The sequence below is a fragment of the Candoia aspera genome, chromosome 14 (genome assembly GCF_035149785.1).
Source record: "Candoia aspera isolate rCanAsp1 chromosome 14, rCanAsp1.hap2, whole genome shotgun sequence".
In the NCBI taxonomy this organism is placed as follows: Eukaryota; Metazoa; Chordata; class Lepidosauria; order Squamata; family Boidae; genus Candoia; species Candoia aspera.
In genome coordinates, this window is record NC_086166.1 from 4,891,490 (window position 1) to 4,909,683 (window position 18,194).

An 18,194-nucleotide genomic window follows, 5' to 3' on the forward strand; every position below is an offset into this window, starting at 1 on the left:
GTGCAACAATCTGGATCACCTTGAGTTCCTTCCTTTGGGAACTTAAGATACCAACCGAAGCAAGATGGCAAATAAAATATTGCAACTACCCGTTACACAAGAAGCAAAAGACGACATTTTTGCATCCAGCAAACTGCCCCCAGGGCATCAGACAAAGTGTTTGTACTGTTGTTGTTTTTTAAATGTTAATTTGTCACCTGTAAAGGAGCATGACCAGTCACTTGCTCACCTGCATGTTCCATAACCTCATGGGAAAAGGATGTAGGAAGACTAAACAGCCAAGTATTTAATTGAGCACATAAAGAACTAATCCAGATTAGCATCACACCCAGGCCATGAGAGAGCAGCAATGCCGCTTTGGAAGAGGACATCAGGTTAAGAAATGCATAAGGGGAGTTGATTTACACATTCTTTCGCTGCCCTAATGGAAGGATACCCAGTATTTATTCTGATTTATTTAGGACGGGAAAGACAATTATCTGGCTTGCATTTTAATGAAACTCACACACATTACATACAGAAAGTAAAAGGCAATAACCTTTGAGATTCTGAACTTTGCAGTGCTCTCCTCTTCCCCAAAAATGTACAATAAGGAAAAGTGTGCATATCTATCTATCTATCTATCTATCTATCTATCTACCTACCTACCTACCTACCTATCTTCCAACAAACTCAAGCATGCAACAAAGCAAAACTTGGTTCCTGCCTGGCTTGAATTGAAAAAACTAAGCATTTCATCAGAATACATACACTGTTTTTCATGCTGCAAATCTTTTTAAATGCTCTGAGCCCAAAGGCCAGGGGCAATGCACCCGTCATCTTCAATGGTGTGGAGCAAGTTTCTGTAAAACCCACTCAGTGCGCAATTCTAAATTACTCAGAAGTAAGTCCCAATGAGATGAATGAAACATCCAGAAAGCATGCATACAATTACACCTTTAATGGGATTTCAATGTTACGTTCACAACAGACCCAAATATGACTTCAATATTATTAAAATCAGCACACTTCTACATACGTCAAAACATGCAGTTGGGTAGGGTCTGTATCCTTTATTTTATTTAGATTTTGAGATATAAATCCAACAATTCCTTTTCAACAATATTCCACTGATGGCTAGCTTTGAAAATTAAGCTAGTACATTCACTGGAACACTCCCATAGCATCTGCCTGCACATACACTTCTACAGTTGCAATTTTACAGCCACTGACTGCAAAGCACTGTTGACCTCAATGGACCAGGTCATAAACTGGCCTGCCCTTTGCAGCAATCGTTGGTCGTTCAGAACGGACCGAAAAATCTGTTCCACCTTCTCAAAAACGTCTCCAGTGTGGCGGCCTACAGGAAATATTTATGTACCATAGGTATACGGGCCACATGTCCTTTATTACAAAAAGCTGTCCTTTAGATTTATTTCTTTTTCAAAAACTCACTGTTGTCCTTTCTTTGGGTCATTTAACTTTTCCCATACAGATGGGACCACCACTTAATGCACAGCCTTTCACATTCAGGTGAAAAAAAAATTGTAAACAGAACTGTCTTTTTAAAATAAATTTACAGGTAATGTTTGATTTTAGATATTTTTATTAGAAAGTGTGCTTTCTCTAAAGTTTTTCTTGGATTGCTCTTGAATTTTCCTTTGTTAAGCAAAGCTATCAGCAATCAACATTTTTTATCCTTATGAAACTCTTTCAGATTTGCCCTTTTTCAGGTTAGTCCTTTATTTTTTCCAAGAAAATATGGTCACCATAGGTAGCCATAGGTGACCAAGCACTGGTCCTCATAAGCAGCCATCAAGTAAGCCGGACAGAGAGAAAACTGAAACGTGCCCTATTACAAAGTCAGTTACGTAAATAGCAATTACTCTATTATACATAACTATGAGAACAATGTGCAGTTCATAGCTCTGCAGTCATTAACCAAGCACTTGAAAGGATTTCCCGGCCTTTGATGTGAAGGAATTAATGAATCATAACATATTTTTCCAACTTTAATTCCAAAGGACATTCCCATAAAGTGTGCATGGGTATGTGTGTGTGAAATAGATATTGTTTTCATCAGCTACAAACAGCCAACAGTTACCAACCATCTCATCTAATGCATTTTCACGCCACAACATTTATTATTCAAATTTTGTTACCGCCCATCTCCCCCAAAAGAGGGACTCTGGGGCAGTTATGTGGCATTAAAATGTGGCATCCAATCTTAAGAAAAGTTGTGGGTCTGTTTCTAGGTCACCAAACCTGCAGGATGCAAGTCTGCAGGATGCAACTATTGTATGCGGAGATCCAGATCCGTGACCCCTAACACTATTTGTGGAGTGCCCCAGTTGTATTTCTTCGAGCTTTAAGACTTCCAAAGTAGCCACCATGACCCTGTTACTTTGGCCCACAGATTTATCAGCACTTCCCTCTGCATTCCCTCTATTTCTAAAGCTCAGCCTAAACCCCTGTGACCTTCCTGTCCTTGCTGGATTAAAATCCCATCATCCTTGATCATTAGCCACCAGCAGAGCCTGATCTGGGGCTCAACACCTTTTGGAAAACATCATCATTTCACCATCTCAACTTTGCTTATTTTGTTCACCGACCCTTTCTGCAAACTAAAATCAGCTTTAGGCTTCTGCCTTTGAATAAAATGTGTGGGTCGAAAAAGGCGTTACCAGTCTCCTTCCAATTTTGGCTACTGTAAACTCTCCTCCTACAATTTTCTTACTCTCTGATTGCTTCCTCCTTCACTAATAAATTGCCTTACTATAAACAGCAGCTGAAAAACCTCAGTAGCTGGAATATTAATAACAATAACAACAAGGCTGGCCAAGGAGGGAGATCTATGTACAAACTCCAGAGGGGAGCAGACTTCACCTTGGCAAGACTTTTTTTTTAAGTGATGTCAAGCCGATATTCATCAAGCAAAAGACAATGGGGATAAATGTCAGGTGTTTGTTGTGTCTTGCACCGGAACTCTGCGGACAGATCTTCACCACCACCCAATTTATTTAAAACACACACACACACACTTCTCTTCCAATTTAACCCAAGCTGTTGAAAATCCCTGAGACTGCCCTGAAACAGATCCATATATTCAGTTCAATCCTTTGCCTACCTCTGGATCAATTTTGCACAGCTGTTCAACACTTCCCTCTTCTTTATGCTGTCACGGCATCTCTCAGGGGACTCCCAGAGGATTGGGTTGCCACCTGCACCGCCCAAGGAGGTGGGAAAACCAACCAGCTTGCACTTTAAGAGGGTAGAAGGGCTAACTACAAACACAAATTTGCACCTCAGGGTCATCCTCGCCCTGCTGCCAGAGAGAAACACCTAGCAAAAAGAAATATGGCCGTGCCAAAAAGTCTACCTACATCTCCTCCTTGCATTGATGCAAATTCCCAAGAAGCAGCAGAGACCCAGTGGATTATGCCCAGATTGGTCAGCCTTTAAACAAAAATAAAGTCTCCCTGGTGACTTAGAACTTCCCCTGCTTGCCACTGTTTTCCTCTAGGATGTTTTTTTTCTCAAGGCCCCATTTCAACATAAGGCTCGTTCATCCCAGTTCATCGGGTCCTGACAAGCCTTAGTTTTTGTGGATCACACAGGGTTGGCTAAGTGATGCTGAGCCAGGTATCAGCTTCTAAGCCTAAATCATCTTCCAGGAACTTCAGGTCACTTCCTCACCTTGGAGAAAATGCGGAAGACTGGATTGAAGGAGTGTCTGATTAAAACAAAACTAACACAGTTCCTTAACTAATTAATCAATCAATCACCGGAGCAGGGTTTCTCAACCAGGGTTCTGTGGCACCCTCGGATTCTGCAAGAGGTCATGAGGGATTCCCTGGGAGATCAGGATTTATTTAAAAAATTATTTCAAATTCAGGAAGCTTCACATTAAAGAGGTAAGTTTCATTCTTTATTTTTTAGTTTAAGAACACTTTTAATGCATATATACAGGCCTACCCACAAAACAAATATAATAATTTTTTAACCTCTGGCCTATCTTTGAGCCTGAATGAGCAGGGGTTCCCCGAGGCCTGAAAAATATTTCAAGGGTTCCTCCGGGGTCAGAAGGTTGAGAAAGGCTGCACCAGAGGGATTCTCGTAGAGATGCTATAATGCGTTTGAATCAATACACACAGGCACTTATTTCAAATCAACATGTTATAGATCAAACTGGTTTTTATTCTCTTGAATGTTATATAAACACAAAAATCCTTTTTTAAAAAAAATTGGCTGAGTTTTAGGCCTTGGATAAAGGTGTACTTCCTGGGTGTTACACGATATTACTTCATTCTATTCTTGGGTTCATTCTAGCCAAAAGATGCTTAGTGATTCGCATGAAACCCTAAGGCTTATTTTGTCATCTGCATCAAGAACCTTGGTCTCTTTAGTTTAAAAGAAGCAATAAATAAAGCAGTGTTTCTTAACCTCAGCAACTTTAAAATGGGTGGACTTCAACTCCCAGAATTCCCCAGCCAGCATGCTGACTGGGGAATTCTGGGAGTTGAAGTCCACCCATCTTAAAGTTGCTGAGGTTGAGAAACACTGACATGAACAGCAGTTACAATTTATTTTCCAGGCTTTTTATAAATTGCTTTAAACTCTGTCTTTCACTTACTGTTTCAAAATAAAGAAATCAACGATCGTGCATGTATGTATATTTCAGAAAGGGAAACTGAGGTCTGCATTTACACCTCTTCCCAACTTGACAGCTCTGTGGACTCACTGGATTTCACCTGTTGCTGCATATTATGGGTGTGAGGTCCAATATACCCTCGTGGGGAAGATCACCTAGCACAAATCAATTTGGAATAAAATCTGGAACGTATTGACCATTTTTGCATACCGTGGGGAAGCCTCATTTTGCGATTTAGAATTCTGTCTCGCTGGATTGAACAGGCTTACTCCCAGGAAATAAGAAACTACAAACTCTTTCTATTTCACAGCTAATAAGAAAGCTTATTAAGTTACTGTTTAAAATTACTTAGAGCCTGCCTAAAGAGCAATCAACCTCCAAAAAGAAACACCGGGTCTCAGGTTACATGCCTTATTATAGTCATTCAACCAGCTTTCTTGAAAAGTCTCTAAGCCTGAGAAAGGTGGAAGGAAAAAGGAGAGGACAACCAGCAGCAAGGTGGAGGGACTCAGTTACAGGGGTGACGGGTGCAATGTTGGAAGACCTGAAGGACCAGGTTAGGGACAGATGATCCTGAAGGTGGTCTATCTATTTGATTGCTAAGAGTCAACTCTGACTTGATGGCACATAATCAATCGACGACATGAAGACCCAGCTCTCTTGAGAAGTCTATAAAGCTGAGAGAGGTGGAACAAAAGAGAAGAAGGGGACAACCAGCAGCAAGGTGGAGGGACTTATTTACAGAGACGATGGGTCCACCGTTGGGAGACCACAAAGACAGACCTTCTCAAGGATGATCTGTCCCCAGTCTGGCCCTTCAGGACACTTCAGGAGAAGACCTATCTACGCGGTCACTAAAAGCTGACATTGACTTGATTACGGATAATCATGGACCACGATTCCGAAAGCTCTATAAAATTTCAGTGGTTCTTCCTCAACTTCTGTATGCAATCTCCTTGCCACAGATTCCAAAGTAAACCTTTTCCGTATCTCGGGACTCACAAAAGGGATTATGGCACCCAATTGTAAGGATTAAGTTTATCAGAGCAGCCATGGGAGTGGCTTCCTTCCAACCAGGTATGTCAGCCTGCAACTCCCACAGCCACCAAGTTGGAAAAACCCTCAGGTATGGAATACAACCTGGAATCCTGCCTATAAAGCAGGAGTTCTATAAAAATGGAATTTTTATAGCATTACTGGGGGGGGGGGGGGAAGAAGAATTCAAACCCACCCCCTAGGATTTTCTCTCTTTTTTTTATTAGTACAGGCAACCTGTTTTCTCAACACGCACCCCAACACCCTGTGGGTAATAACAATACAACATCTAGATAATAGTAAACCATGACCAATGGCTGGGTCATCCAAGGTCGGTCCCATCAACCATCCCAAGAGTGATAACGGCTTCAGGGCAGACCCCGCCAAGCTCCGCGCCGGAGTTCAACCCACCCGCCAAACTTCATCCCCCGGGGAGACGCGGACCTCCGGTTTGGTTTCGCATTCGGGGCACCCCCAGAAAACTGCTTAACTTCAGCGGGAGCCCAGACGCCCCCAGCCAGGCGGTAAAGCCCTCCCGCCTCCCGCTCCGCGCCCCCCCCCCGGAAGAAGGCTGCGACCGCCCAGCTCCGCACCAAGTCCGGGCGGGGCCGGCTTGGCTGCTGCGCTGCACCCGGGGGTCCTCCTCCTTCCCCCGCGCCGCCGCCCGCGGAGACCCGACCCCCGGCGAGGCTGCGCGGAGGCGTTCCCGCGACCGCCTTCCCTGCGAGGCTCCGCTGCAGCGGCCGTCGGACGGCGCCCGGCGGGGGCTCGGGCGGGGGCGCGGGGTTCTGCTTCGCGGCGCGGGGGGGACGCTGCCCGCTTACCTCTGGGCAGCGACATGGCTGCGCCGCGGTTCGCCCCGGCTCAGACCCGGCCGGGCGCGCAGGTGAGGCGGCGGGAGGAGTCCGGGCGCCCCGCAGAGCGGCCGCCGGGCATGTCCGGGCGCTCTGGGCGGCGGCGGCGGCGGCAACGCGCGGCCCCCGAGCGCCGCGCGGTCTGAGCCGAGGCAGGCGCCCCCCCCCGGCCTAAAAGCCCTCGCCCGCCCCGCCCCGCCCCGCTCCGCCTCGCCCCGCCCCGCCCCGCTCCCCACTGGCTTGCCTCCGGAGCGGGGCGGGGTCCCTGCCGGCCCCGCCCCTCCGCCGCCCGCCCGGTCCCGCGGCTGCTCGCCCAGGTGACCGCAGAGGAAATTCCAGATTCCTCGTTGCTTCTCCGCGGGGCGGGGAGCTCGTGACACGCCGGCAGGATGTGCCCGGCCCCGGGCTGTCCCTCGGCTGCCCGCCCGGCTGGGGCACGCGCGCCCGGCCCGGCTCGGCGGCCCCTGGCATCATCCTGGCCTGTTGACCCAACCGTCGCGGGCTGACGTTGCATGGCACCCTGTGGGAGGTTTATCAGAGCCCTCTAGTTGGGCACCGGTCCCCTGCAAATGAGGCTTTGGCACCCCTTTCCAGTCCTGGCTGTTGCTGAGTTAGCGGCCATGCCACCCCTTCAGCTGGGGTTTGTTTATCGACTCTGGATTGATGATCAAACCACCTGTGCTCAGATTCAGATGACAGGCTGCGCCCCACCCCCCCTGGATGGTTTGCCAGACCCCACTGGCTGGCTTTCTTCAGCAAAGGATCGTTACCTTGTCGTGGTGCTGGAGCTTGAGCACCTCAATGATTTCATGAGCTAAACCGTGAAGGGCCACCCAAGATGGGAAGGTCATGACAGAGAGGTCAGACTAAATGCGATCCCTGGGGAAGGTAATGCCAACCCACCCCAGTATTCCTGCCGTGAAAACTAAATGGATCAGTACAACCAGAGATACGTCGGTATACCATCGGAAGATGAGACCCCCAGGTCGGAAGATGGTCAAAATGCTACTGGGGAGGAACAGAGGATGAGTTCAACTAGCCCCAGACGTGATGACGCAGCTAGCTCAAAGCTGAAAGGACGGCTAGCGGCCGACGGTGCTGGCGGTGAACGGCGAATCCGATGTTCTAAGGATCAACACACCATTGGAACCTGGAATGTAAGATCTATGAGCCAGAGCAAATTGGATGTGGTTATTGGTGAGATGTCAAGATTAAAGATAGACATTTTGGGCGTCAGTGAACTGAAATGGACTGGAATGGGCCACTTCACATCAAATGACCACCAGATCTACTACTGTGGACAAGAGGACCACAGAAGAAATGGAGTAGCCTTCATAATTAATAGTAAAGTGGCTAAAGCAGTGCTTGGATACAATCAAAAAACAACAGAATGATCTCAATTCGAATTCAGGGCAAGCCATCCAACATCACAGTGATCCAAATATACGCCCCAACCACAGATGCTGAAGAAGCTGAAGTAGAGCAGTTCTGTGAGGATCTGCAGCACCTACTGGAGAACACGCCTAAAAGAGATGTTATTTTCATCACGGGAGACTGGAATGCTAAGGTGGGCAGTCAAATGACACCTGGAATTACAGGTAAGCATGGCCTGGGAGAACAAAACGAAGCAGGACATAGGCTGATAGAATTTTGCCAAGACAATTCACTCTGCATAACAAACACTCTCTTCCAACAACCTAAGAGACGGCTTTATACGTGGACTTCACCAGATGGACAACACCAAAATCAGATTGATTACATCCTTTGCAGCCAAAGGTGGCGGACATCTGTACAGTCGGTAAAAACAAGTCCTGGAGCTGACTGTAGTTCAGATCACGAACTTCTTATTGCACAATTTAGGATCAGACTAAAGAGATTAGGGAAGACCCACAGATCAGCTAGATATGAGCTCACTAATATTCCTAAGGAATATGCAATGGAGGTGGATAATCGATTTAAGGGACTGGACTTAGTAGATAGGGTCCCGGAAGAACTTTGGACAGAAGTTCGCAACATTGTTCAGGAGGCGGCAACAAAATACATCCCAAAGAATGTGGTCAGTGAGCTAGAGCCAGACATCCTGAAGAGTGAGGTTGAATGGGCCTTAAGAAGCATTGCTAATAACAAGGCAGCAGGAGACGACGGCATCCCAGCTGAACTGTTCAAAATCTTGCAAGATGATGCTGTCAAGGTAATGCATGCTATATGCCAGCAAATTTGGAAAACACAAGAATGGCCATCAGATTGGAAAAAATCAACTTATATCCCCATACCAAAAAAGGGAAACACTAAAGAATGTTCGAACTATCAAACAGTGGCACTCATTTCACATGCCAGTAAGGTAATGCTCAAGATCCTGCAAGGTAGACTTCAACAATTCATGGAGCGAGAATTGCCAGATGTACAAGCTGGGTTTAGAAAAGGCAGAGGAACTAGGGACCAAATTGCCAATATCCGCTGGGTAATGGAAAAAGCCAGGGAGTTTCAGAAAAACATCTATTTCTGTTTTATTGACTATTCTAAAGCCTTTGACTGTGTGGACCATAACAAATTGTGGCAAGTTCTTAGTGGTATGGGGATACCAAGTCATCTTGTATGCCTCCTGAAGAATCTGTATAACGACCAAGTAGCAACAGTAAGAACAGACCACAGAACAACGGGCTGGTTTAAGATTGGGAAAGGAGTACGGCAGGACTGTGTACTCTCACCCTACCTATTCAACTTGTATGCAGAACACATCATGTGACAAGCTGGGCTTGAGGAATCCAAGGCTGGAGTTAAAATCGCTGGAAGAAACATTAACAATCTCAGATATGCATATGATACCACTTTGATGGCTGAAAGCGAAGAGGAACTGAGGAGCCTTATGATGAAGGTGAAAGAAGAAAGTGCAAAAGCTGGCTTGCAGCTAAACCTCAAAAAAACCAAGATTATGGCAAGCAGCCTGATTGATAATTGGCAAATAGAGGGAGAAAATGTAGAAGCAGTGAAAGACTTTGTATTCCTAGGTGCGAAGATTACTGCAGATGCTGACTGCAGTCAGGAAATCAGAAGACGCTTAATCCTTGGGAGAAGAGCAATGACCAATCTCGATAAAATAGTTAGGAGCAGAGACATCACACTGACAACAAAGGTCCGCATAGTTAAAGCAATGGTGTTCCCCGTAGTAACATATGGCTGCGAGAGCTGGACCATAAGGAAGGCCGAGCGAAGGAAGATTGATGCTTTTGAACTGTGGTGTTGGAGGAAAATTCTGAGAGTGCCTTGGACTGCAGGAAGATCAAACCAGTCCATCCTCCAGGAAACAAAGCCAGACTGCTCACTGGAGGGAATGATATTAAAGGCAAAACTGAAATACTTTGGCCACATAATGAGAAGACAGGACACCCTGGAGAAGATGCTGATGCCAGGGAGAGTGGAGGGCAAAAGGAAGAGGGGCCGACCGAGGGCAAGGTGGATGGATGACATTCTAGAGGGGACGGACTCGTCCCTGGGGGAGCTGGGGGTGTTGACGACCGACAGGAAGCTCTGGCGTGGGCTGGTCCATGAAGTCACGAAGAGTCGGAAGCAACTAAACGAATAAACAACAAACCGGCTGGCTTTGGACCTGGAAACGCCTCGGAGAGCTGCATGGCTCCCATTAGCTGCAGAGTTGGGCTGCGCAGGGCTGGTCTCTGCATGTTGATTTTGTGAGGGGGGGTGGGGGAGAAAAAAGGCACGTGCATTCAAACCAACAACCTGGAGTGTCTATTTAGTTTCACGTTGCTATGTGAAATTCAAACAACAACAGGCAAGGAATTTGGAGTATTAATCAGCTTACCACACCCAGCTACTGTTCTGCGAATGGCTACTTTCAGCGGATGATTAAAACTACCTGCACCTCCTGAATTTAATTTCCCACTGAACTGTTTTCTAATCCCTCTTCTCCTTCCCTGATCCTATCTTCAGATTGGATCACTTTATTCCCAGGCACTGGATACCATGACCTTTTCCAGGTGTGGGGGAAAATGCCCTGTCCCTTTTCAGAAAGCACATCTCCCATTGTTGCAATGTGCCGGTGGAATGCAACGATGCAAATGCCATTAGCGTGACTGAGTGGGGACATGTCTCTTCCATGCCTGTTGCCATATGGTTTGACCCCAACCTCGTCAAGGACAGCTCAGGTTTAAAGGTTGGGGCAGAGAGGGGTGGGACAGCCTTAGCATGTAATACACCAGCAGGTCATGACCTAAAAAACAAGGTGGAACAAGAGAAAGATATTCTGGATATATTAAGATGTGGATTATACATTCTTGCATGCACCGCAATGGTTTCTGTAGTGTTTGCGGCCATCTTGTTCAATGGCTTCTAATGATTCAGTGGACTTCATTAGGCCAGGAACGTCTGCCAATTAGCTCCTTTGAGCCATCATCTGACTATCTTGTCTTCCTTCAAGCTCTTTTTGATTTCCACGCATCGGCATCTTCTCCAGTACCTCTTGCCTTCAGCTTGTGGGTCCAAAATACAGGCTTTGGCTTCATCAACAGGACTTCCTAAGAGCATTCCAGTTTATTTCATTTAGTGCTGAATGCACTCTTACCACCTGCATGGCATTCATTCAGACCTTGAGTTGGGTGGAGATGAAACATGAGTGTTGCAGAAGGAGACGGGGGTCCAGATGTTTCACATCCCACCAAGGGGCCTTGCCCGTTAAAGCTGTACCACCTGGGGTGAGAATGCATCATAGAATGGCAATGTTGCCTCACCTTGGAACCTCCAGTTCTTAAAGTGAGGCATAACTGAGCAAAATGTCTCAGTATTCATTGTCTTCCTCATTACTCATCCCAAAGTAGTTTTGATTGCTCTGGAAGCATCATTCCAATGGGTAAACTTGGCACTTCCAAAAGTTTCCGCTTACGGCTCAGTACAAGTGGAATAGAACAGGGTTGCTGGCTGGGGAATTCTGGGAGTTGAAGTCTACACAGCTTAAAGTGGGTGAGGTTGAAAAGCATTGGAACAGAAGAATAGTAGAACAGAAAACCCATCACTTCAGAAGCTCACATAGTCCCCAACTGCTACAATGAAAATCAGTGGTGCAGCTTCCTCCCATTTCAAGGTTCCACATAATGCACTTAACCATGGTTAAGGGAACCCTAGTTGCTCAATGAACCCAGTGTTCCAGGTGCGCACATCATACTGAGCCATAATATAACCAGATGACTTGAGTTCATATGATGCCCTGGGTGAGAATTGTCTCGCCTAGTTTGCGGTTCATTGGAACACAATGCAAGCACGGTCTGACTGCATTTACACATTGTCTTAAGTGTTTTCTCAGGTTCAGGCTAGCTACGAAGCCAAGCCATGGTGCTTTGTAAATGCTTGGGGGGTTTAGCAAGTTGTGTGAACTCAGCCAGTCCTGGTTTCAGCAAAAGATGACTTAGCACAACGCGCCCACCAGATGACTGGGGGGCAAGGAGGCCGGCCGTGTTGAGTTCCTTGAAGAGAAAGTGGCAATAATATCTTTTATAATAATAATTTTATATGTATATGTATATGTATGCATATGTATGTGTGTGTGTGTGTATAAAAGAAAAACCACTAAGAAAGCGGGAATGTCCTTAAAAGCTGCCACCTACTCAGCCATCAGTGGCAAAAGTTTCTATCAGTGATGCCAATCTCCCCCACAATAATTCCCTGTTGAACGCAGGTTATCAAAATGCAAGTAAAGAATTTTTAAAAAAATTACGTAACAGGAAACAGGCAGATATTTTAAGCGAAGTCTTCTTGCTCACAAGCTGAATTTACCTGAAGTCATTGCACAGTCATGGCAAAACCTGGGTGCAAAGCGAAGAAATCTTGCAAAGACGGAAGAAAACTACGCACACACAAGGGAAACCTCAGATTTCTAGTGAAGATAAATCTTAGGGAAGGCCCTGAATCTCTCCCTCCCAACTGCCTCCTAACTCAGTGCCCACCTTCAGCTGAATGCAGACTTCTCTTGCACATACAGGCCAGTTGTGCAAAATGAGGATTCCAGATCAAGCTGGCAAGTGGGATTCCATGCTTCGGCTGAGGTCACTCAGTGTGCAAGCAAAGTGTTACTGCCTGAGGCTTGGGCGTGGTCCTTGGGAGCTTCTAATATCCTGCCTTCACTGGGAAAGTCCTTAAAAATTTAGGGAGATATTCAGAGATGCATCTGCCTTGAAAATAGCCCCTGTCGAACAGTATAGCCCAGTCAAACATCAGGAGCTGACCACAGGAAATGTTTCATGACATTTTGTATTATGTCATTAAACGTTTTATAATAATTTTTATGTCATGAAATGTTTTATAAAATTTGCCAAATTTCTATTCCACAGAAGTTATGGGCCCTGGATTTTGGACACATTCTGTAAGTTAGCCCATTTGAGGCACCTTGGTTCAAAAACTGTTGCCCCACGATGCGCTGCTCAAAGGCCAAGCATGGGTTGTGGCTGGCAAAAAAGGGTGCACCCGATCTGCTAAGCCATGGTGTGATTTACTTATCCGGCTCTGAATGAGTTGCATAAGCCCAACCGTGGTGATTTGTAAACCCCGATACAGGGCTGGACATGCGCCACCCAAGCCGATCGTAGCTCAGCCATTCAGGCCCTGTGAACAACATCACCTTCGCCAGCTCTACAGTTGCCACCTTCTTATCAGGATGGATAGACCGGAATGAGGAAGTGCTGGGAAGGAAAAAAAAAAGTCAGGGAGCGAGTGTGAATATCAGGATGGAGGCTGTGGGTGTGGTTTAGCTCCACCGCAACAACAGGGAAGAAAAAAACACAACAGCAGGAGAAACTATGATTACAAATTGGTGTCACTCATTACACAGGCAGGAAGCCTGCCAAGGTGGCAGCAGGCCAACAGAGAAGAAGGCTGTTGGCAAAGAAATAAAGCCAGCATTCACTAAGGCTTGGGGGGGGGGGATTTCTCATGACTGGCAGCAGGTGGGTGGGGTGGCGAGATAATCTTCACTATCTGCTGCGGTTCCTAGAAAAGTCCCTTGCCCGAAACTGGTATTTTCTTCAAAGGGACTCCCCGCTGACACGTCGTGGATTCCCCTGGGACTCCTTCTAGAAGAACAAGGTTGATCTAATCCCAGTCACTCCAGTTGGGTTGTTCCCACTCTGGTGGGACGACTGCTTGAGTACTGGCTGAGATTCACAAGTCATGAGTACTGGCTGAGATTCACAAGTCACGGTAACATGGCTTGGTTAGTTTGAGCAGATCCAACCAGGATGGGTTTGAGCTTTAGGCTGATGGTGGAGGATGATTCCAACCAACTGGGCTGGCTTGGTTAAGAAAGCAGAGTTAAACCAGTCAGGACATAGAGCAGGGTTTCTCCACCAGGGTCCCGTGGCACACTCGGGTTCTGCGAGAGGCCGCTAGGGGTTCCCTGGGAGATCACAATTTATTTTAAAAATCGTCTCAAATTCGGGCAACTTCACATGAAAGAGGCAAGTTTCATTCTTTAGTTTAAGAACAATGTTAATGCATCTAGACAGGCCTACCCGTGAAACAAATACAATAATTTTGTAACTTCTGGCCTAGATTTGAGCCTGAATGTGCAGGAGTTCCCTGAGGCCTGAGAAATATTTCAAGGGTTCCTCCAGGGTCAAAAGGTTGAGATAGGCTGGCTTAGAGCAACATGTGGACTCAGCCAATCGTAACTCGCTCAGCAAGCCATGATTTTAGGCTTAGCGACTCAGTGCTCAAACCACATGGCTTTCCATCCCACTAGAAATACCTCTGATGCACCCAGAGATTTCTGCTCTTTCTCTTCCTGTGCACACTGCTCTCTGCTTTTCCACAAGCCGCTTTCCAACAGGTAAAGCAGATGGAAAACTGGGAAGCTCCTCATTCAGTGCAAATTACTGGGGGAGGCCCAGCCATTGGGGCTACCACACCCTCTACCTATACCTTGTAGCTTTCCCAGCCTACTTAGGATGGAGTCAGGATCTTTATTGCAAAGACAGAAAAGTTAAGTATTTAACTTTCTTTTTTAATTAAAACACTGAGCGAACCGGATGAGAGATTCTATCAAAGGTAACTTTTGACTGTGCTCTTTTCTATTATGATCATTCTGCCCCCTAGTGGCCAGTGAGTGAGACGTTACAGAATCCAGCCTCTGAATTTGAGTGGAAACACATCATGTTACTTGGGGGGTCTCTGTTTTTATGACTTTTATTAATTTTTAGTCGGAGCAGAGACACCTGATCTAGGCTATTCTTGTTAATGCTTCTAGTTTGGTTAACTGCCCAGAGTCCAACTGATTGCAGTAGGTACAAACTGAATCAAGGAATTGAAAAAAAAAAAGATGGAGAAATCAAAATCCAAAGGTTCTCATTGATGGCCTTTGAATTGTAATTTTCAGATGATTCCCATTTGGGAATAATGTCTTGGAGCCAGAGGGAGCTACCCAGGAAGTACCAACAGGTAAAGAAGAAATCTGATGCAAATCAATATGGTTCTTAACCCACATTTCTTGGCTATGCTTTTCTACTCATGTTGGCAATGTGTGGTGGCTGTTTCGATGATTTCTCTGAAGATCACGTTGAGTTGAAAATGCTTGGGCAAAATATCTTGTGGATCTCCTCCTCAGCTGTGATGAGTTGACTCAGCACTGGGAATGTGAGTCTGGTCGTCCTTTTAAGTCTCCACAAATGCTCACAGGGTCTGAAGGCCAGCACCAGCCTCCTCAGGAGGTCTTCTTCGGCGTCTGTTGGCATCAGTGAATGATGCAAAGGAAGCTGTCAATGAGATGTTAGAACTTGGCATGTCAGCTACCTGATTTCAACTCTTCTGCTTCCTGCTTCCTACAGGGAATGGGAGTTTGCCTGTGGGTGATAAATTTCAGCCCCAAATCCAAGCTGAGAGTGATGAAAGAGGTGTTACTTTGTCTTCCAGCCCAGATGGTAGAACATCGTGAACATCACGATGTTCTACCAGCTCTGAGGCAAGGCAGATTGGATCATCCTAAGTAATTAATGTCTAAGACAGCGTTTCTCAACCTCGGCAACTTTAAGGCGCGTGGACTTCAACTCCCAGAATTCCCCAGCCAGCCTTGCTGACTATGGAATTCTGGGAGCTGAAGTCCACACGCCTTAAAGTTGCTGAGGTTGAGAAACACTGGTCTAAGAAAAGTCATTCTGGCTTAAATTGGCTTTAGCTTTCTCCACTCTGATGTTCTCCAACTGCGTTGGATGCCAATATTGACCCTCTTGGCAAAGAACCATAGGATTGTTGGCTCAGCATAACATGACAGCACCAACTTGGGCAATCCCACTCATTTCCCATAATAGTCAACTATATGCCTACGGGCAGCACGCAAACTTGCCTGCTCGTGGTCATATTCACATTCCTTATCATATACCTGGGATAATCTATAGCCATCAAGACTACTAGCCTTTGGTCCTCTATGCCTCCATAAACTAGACCAGTTCCCTCGAAAAGGACAATTAAATCCAGGTGACTGGGGCCACTGAGACTGTCAAGTCTGGTAAATCCAATTCCAGGTAGCTTCCCAAAGGTTGAATCCATCTGTCATGATGCTTCTGGCGGAGTTTCAGAAGCCAAAGCCTCCGATGTTAACCTGCTGGATATTCCTATGCTGCCTCCCAGCATTCTTGGTGAGGATACATGCAAGATCATGGATTTATTTTAGGAGAAAGCAATCAAGAGACCTTCAAAAGAATGGACACCCTCCCTTCCATGTCTGCAGGTCTGGTGGCCTTGTAGGATAAGGAAGAATCAATGAGTTGCATGAGTAAACAGCAGGCAGATACTGGAGGTGTTCTCTCTCTCCACCCACTTCCATTCTTGACATTCTTTCTGATGAAGTTCCTAAAGAATGTGCACACAGTGGGAGAGCATAATGCTAAGCCCTGCTCTGGATGGGTGATGGAAAAGGATTGTTCCTTTAGGTTGGATACTTAACTCTGGACCCAGAGTCACAGCCATTACCTAAACACGAAAAAGTATAAATGACGTTCACCCACTCCCTGCAGTGTATTTGAGTTGGTTTATAATTTACACCCCACTTGTTGGTTTGCAATAAGTAAAAGCAGCTTGTAATTTAAAAAGGCATGTATAAAACAAAGCATCAAGGATGCATCAGTATCATAAGCTATCAAAGTGGCAAGCACTAACACATCCCGTAAGTGAGTTCCAAGATCTAAATTATTTCACAAAGGAAAATAAAGAGGATAACATAATAGAGAATAGGCTTGAATTTGAAAAAATCATTTTAGGAACTATCTAGACAGAAGTGAGGCCTAAGAATTGTGCCCCTACAATCCCATTGACTGGATTAAATCTGTTTTGGGAGATTGCACAATACACTAAACCAGTGTTCCTTAACTTTGGCAACTTTGAGATGTATCGACTTCAATTCCCAGAATTCCCCAACCAGCATGGCTGGCTGGGGAATTCTGGGGGTTGAAGTTCACACATCTTAAAGTTGCCAAGTTCAAGAAACACTGCTTTAGAACCACCAGTGAATCAAGCCACACAATACAATTTGCTGCCTCCAATATCACCCTTCCGGTAATGACCTGCCATATTTTCTCCACTTATTTTGGCTGAAATTCCCAAGGAGGGATCCAAGGAACTGAACTGGGCAGAAAAGAGGGGCAGGGCCCCTTGGGGCTCTAATGGAAGACAAATTCCAGTTCTGTGGTTGGGGAATTCTGGGAGTTGAAGTCCATACATCTCAAGGTTGCCAAAGTTAAGGAACACTGGTTTAGGGCTTAACTGACCCCCTGATCAACTTCCAAATATAGCATTCACTCCAGTGCATGAACAACCCTGCCCCCAGAAACTTTATTTATTTATTTTATTTAATCTGATGTGCGGCCTAATCCTGTTTCCTCTCCCAAGGGCAGTTCAGATCTTCAAGAAGCCAAAACGGGTTTCGCTTGTTTGTGGCTTGGTAGGCGCTGGGGTTATTAGCAATACAAGTCATAGGATCAATGAAACGCAAATTCGAGGGGTGAAAAACTCAGCAAAGATTCTGCCTTCCTAACTCTGCCTTGCTTCTTAGAATCAGTTGCCATTATGAGTCACGTTCTCTAGGATTTGCATTTCTTTCAGTTAATCTCTGGCAGGAACTCAGACAATGGCATCAGTTCAGGCCACGTTTCCTGCCAAATGCCCACAGCATTAAAACCTGATCTCTCTAAGGAGTGGGTACTATAATCATCTCCGCAAATGTGCATGTTCCTCTTTGTCTATCCTTCCTTTTCGTTCCCTCCTTCTGTGGTTCCCTCCCATTGCTGACAATTTTAGAATGGCTGTTTCTTCCCCTGCTTTCTGGCAGCACTTAGTCAACTTTGCTCATCTTGAAGCTGAGCAAGGTTAGAGCTGGTCAATCCAGCAGAAAATTCCAAGCCTGTAGCCTAGATGGAGAAACTTAAAAAAAAAAAATCCCCAGAACAACAGTAGCAAACTGATTCTGTGTTGTCATGAAAATTACACCATTCTGTCCATGTTCACATCCCCAGGAGTTGAATTCCACCCAACTTAAAGCAGATATTACTACCACTACTATTATTATTTCATTTTAGAGGCCACCAGATTCCAGAATGACATTACAGGCAGTCCTCGCTTAATGACCACAATTGGGACCTGAATCTCAGTTGCTAAGCAAAGTGGTCATTAAGCGAATCCAACCT

General features: G+C 45.8%; 1 protein-coding gene across 1 annotated transcript in view; it reads right to left on the minus strand.

The window, feature by feature from the left end:
* The window catches only part of MAP2K3 (mitogen-activated protein kinase kinase 3), a 45,169-nt gene extending 38,562 nt beyond the window's left edge, over nt 1-6,607 (minus strand). Inside the window, exon 1 of the mRNA XM_063314604.1 lies at nt 6,490-6,607. Within this exon, the coding sequence (XP_063170674.1) occupies nt 6,490-6,505 (16 nt within the window). The 5' untranslated portion in view covers nt 6,506-6,607. The remainder of the gene's footprint in view (nt 1-6,489) is intronic.
* Nucleotides 6,608-18,194: the final 11,587 nt, after the last annotated feature.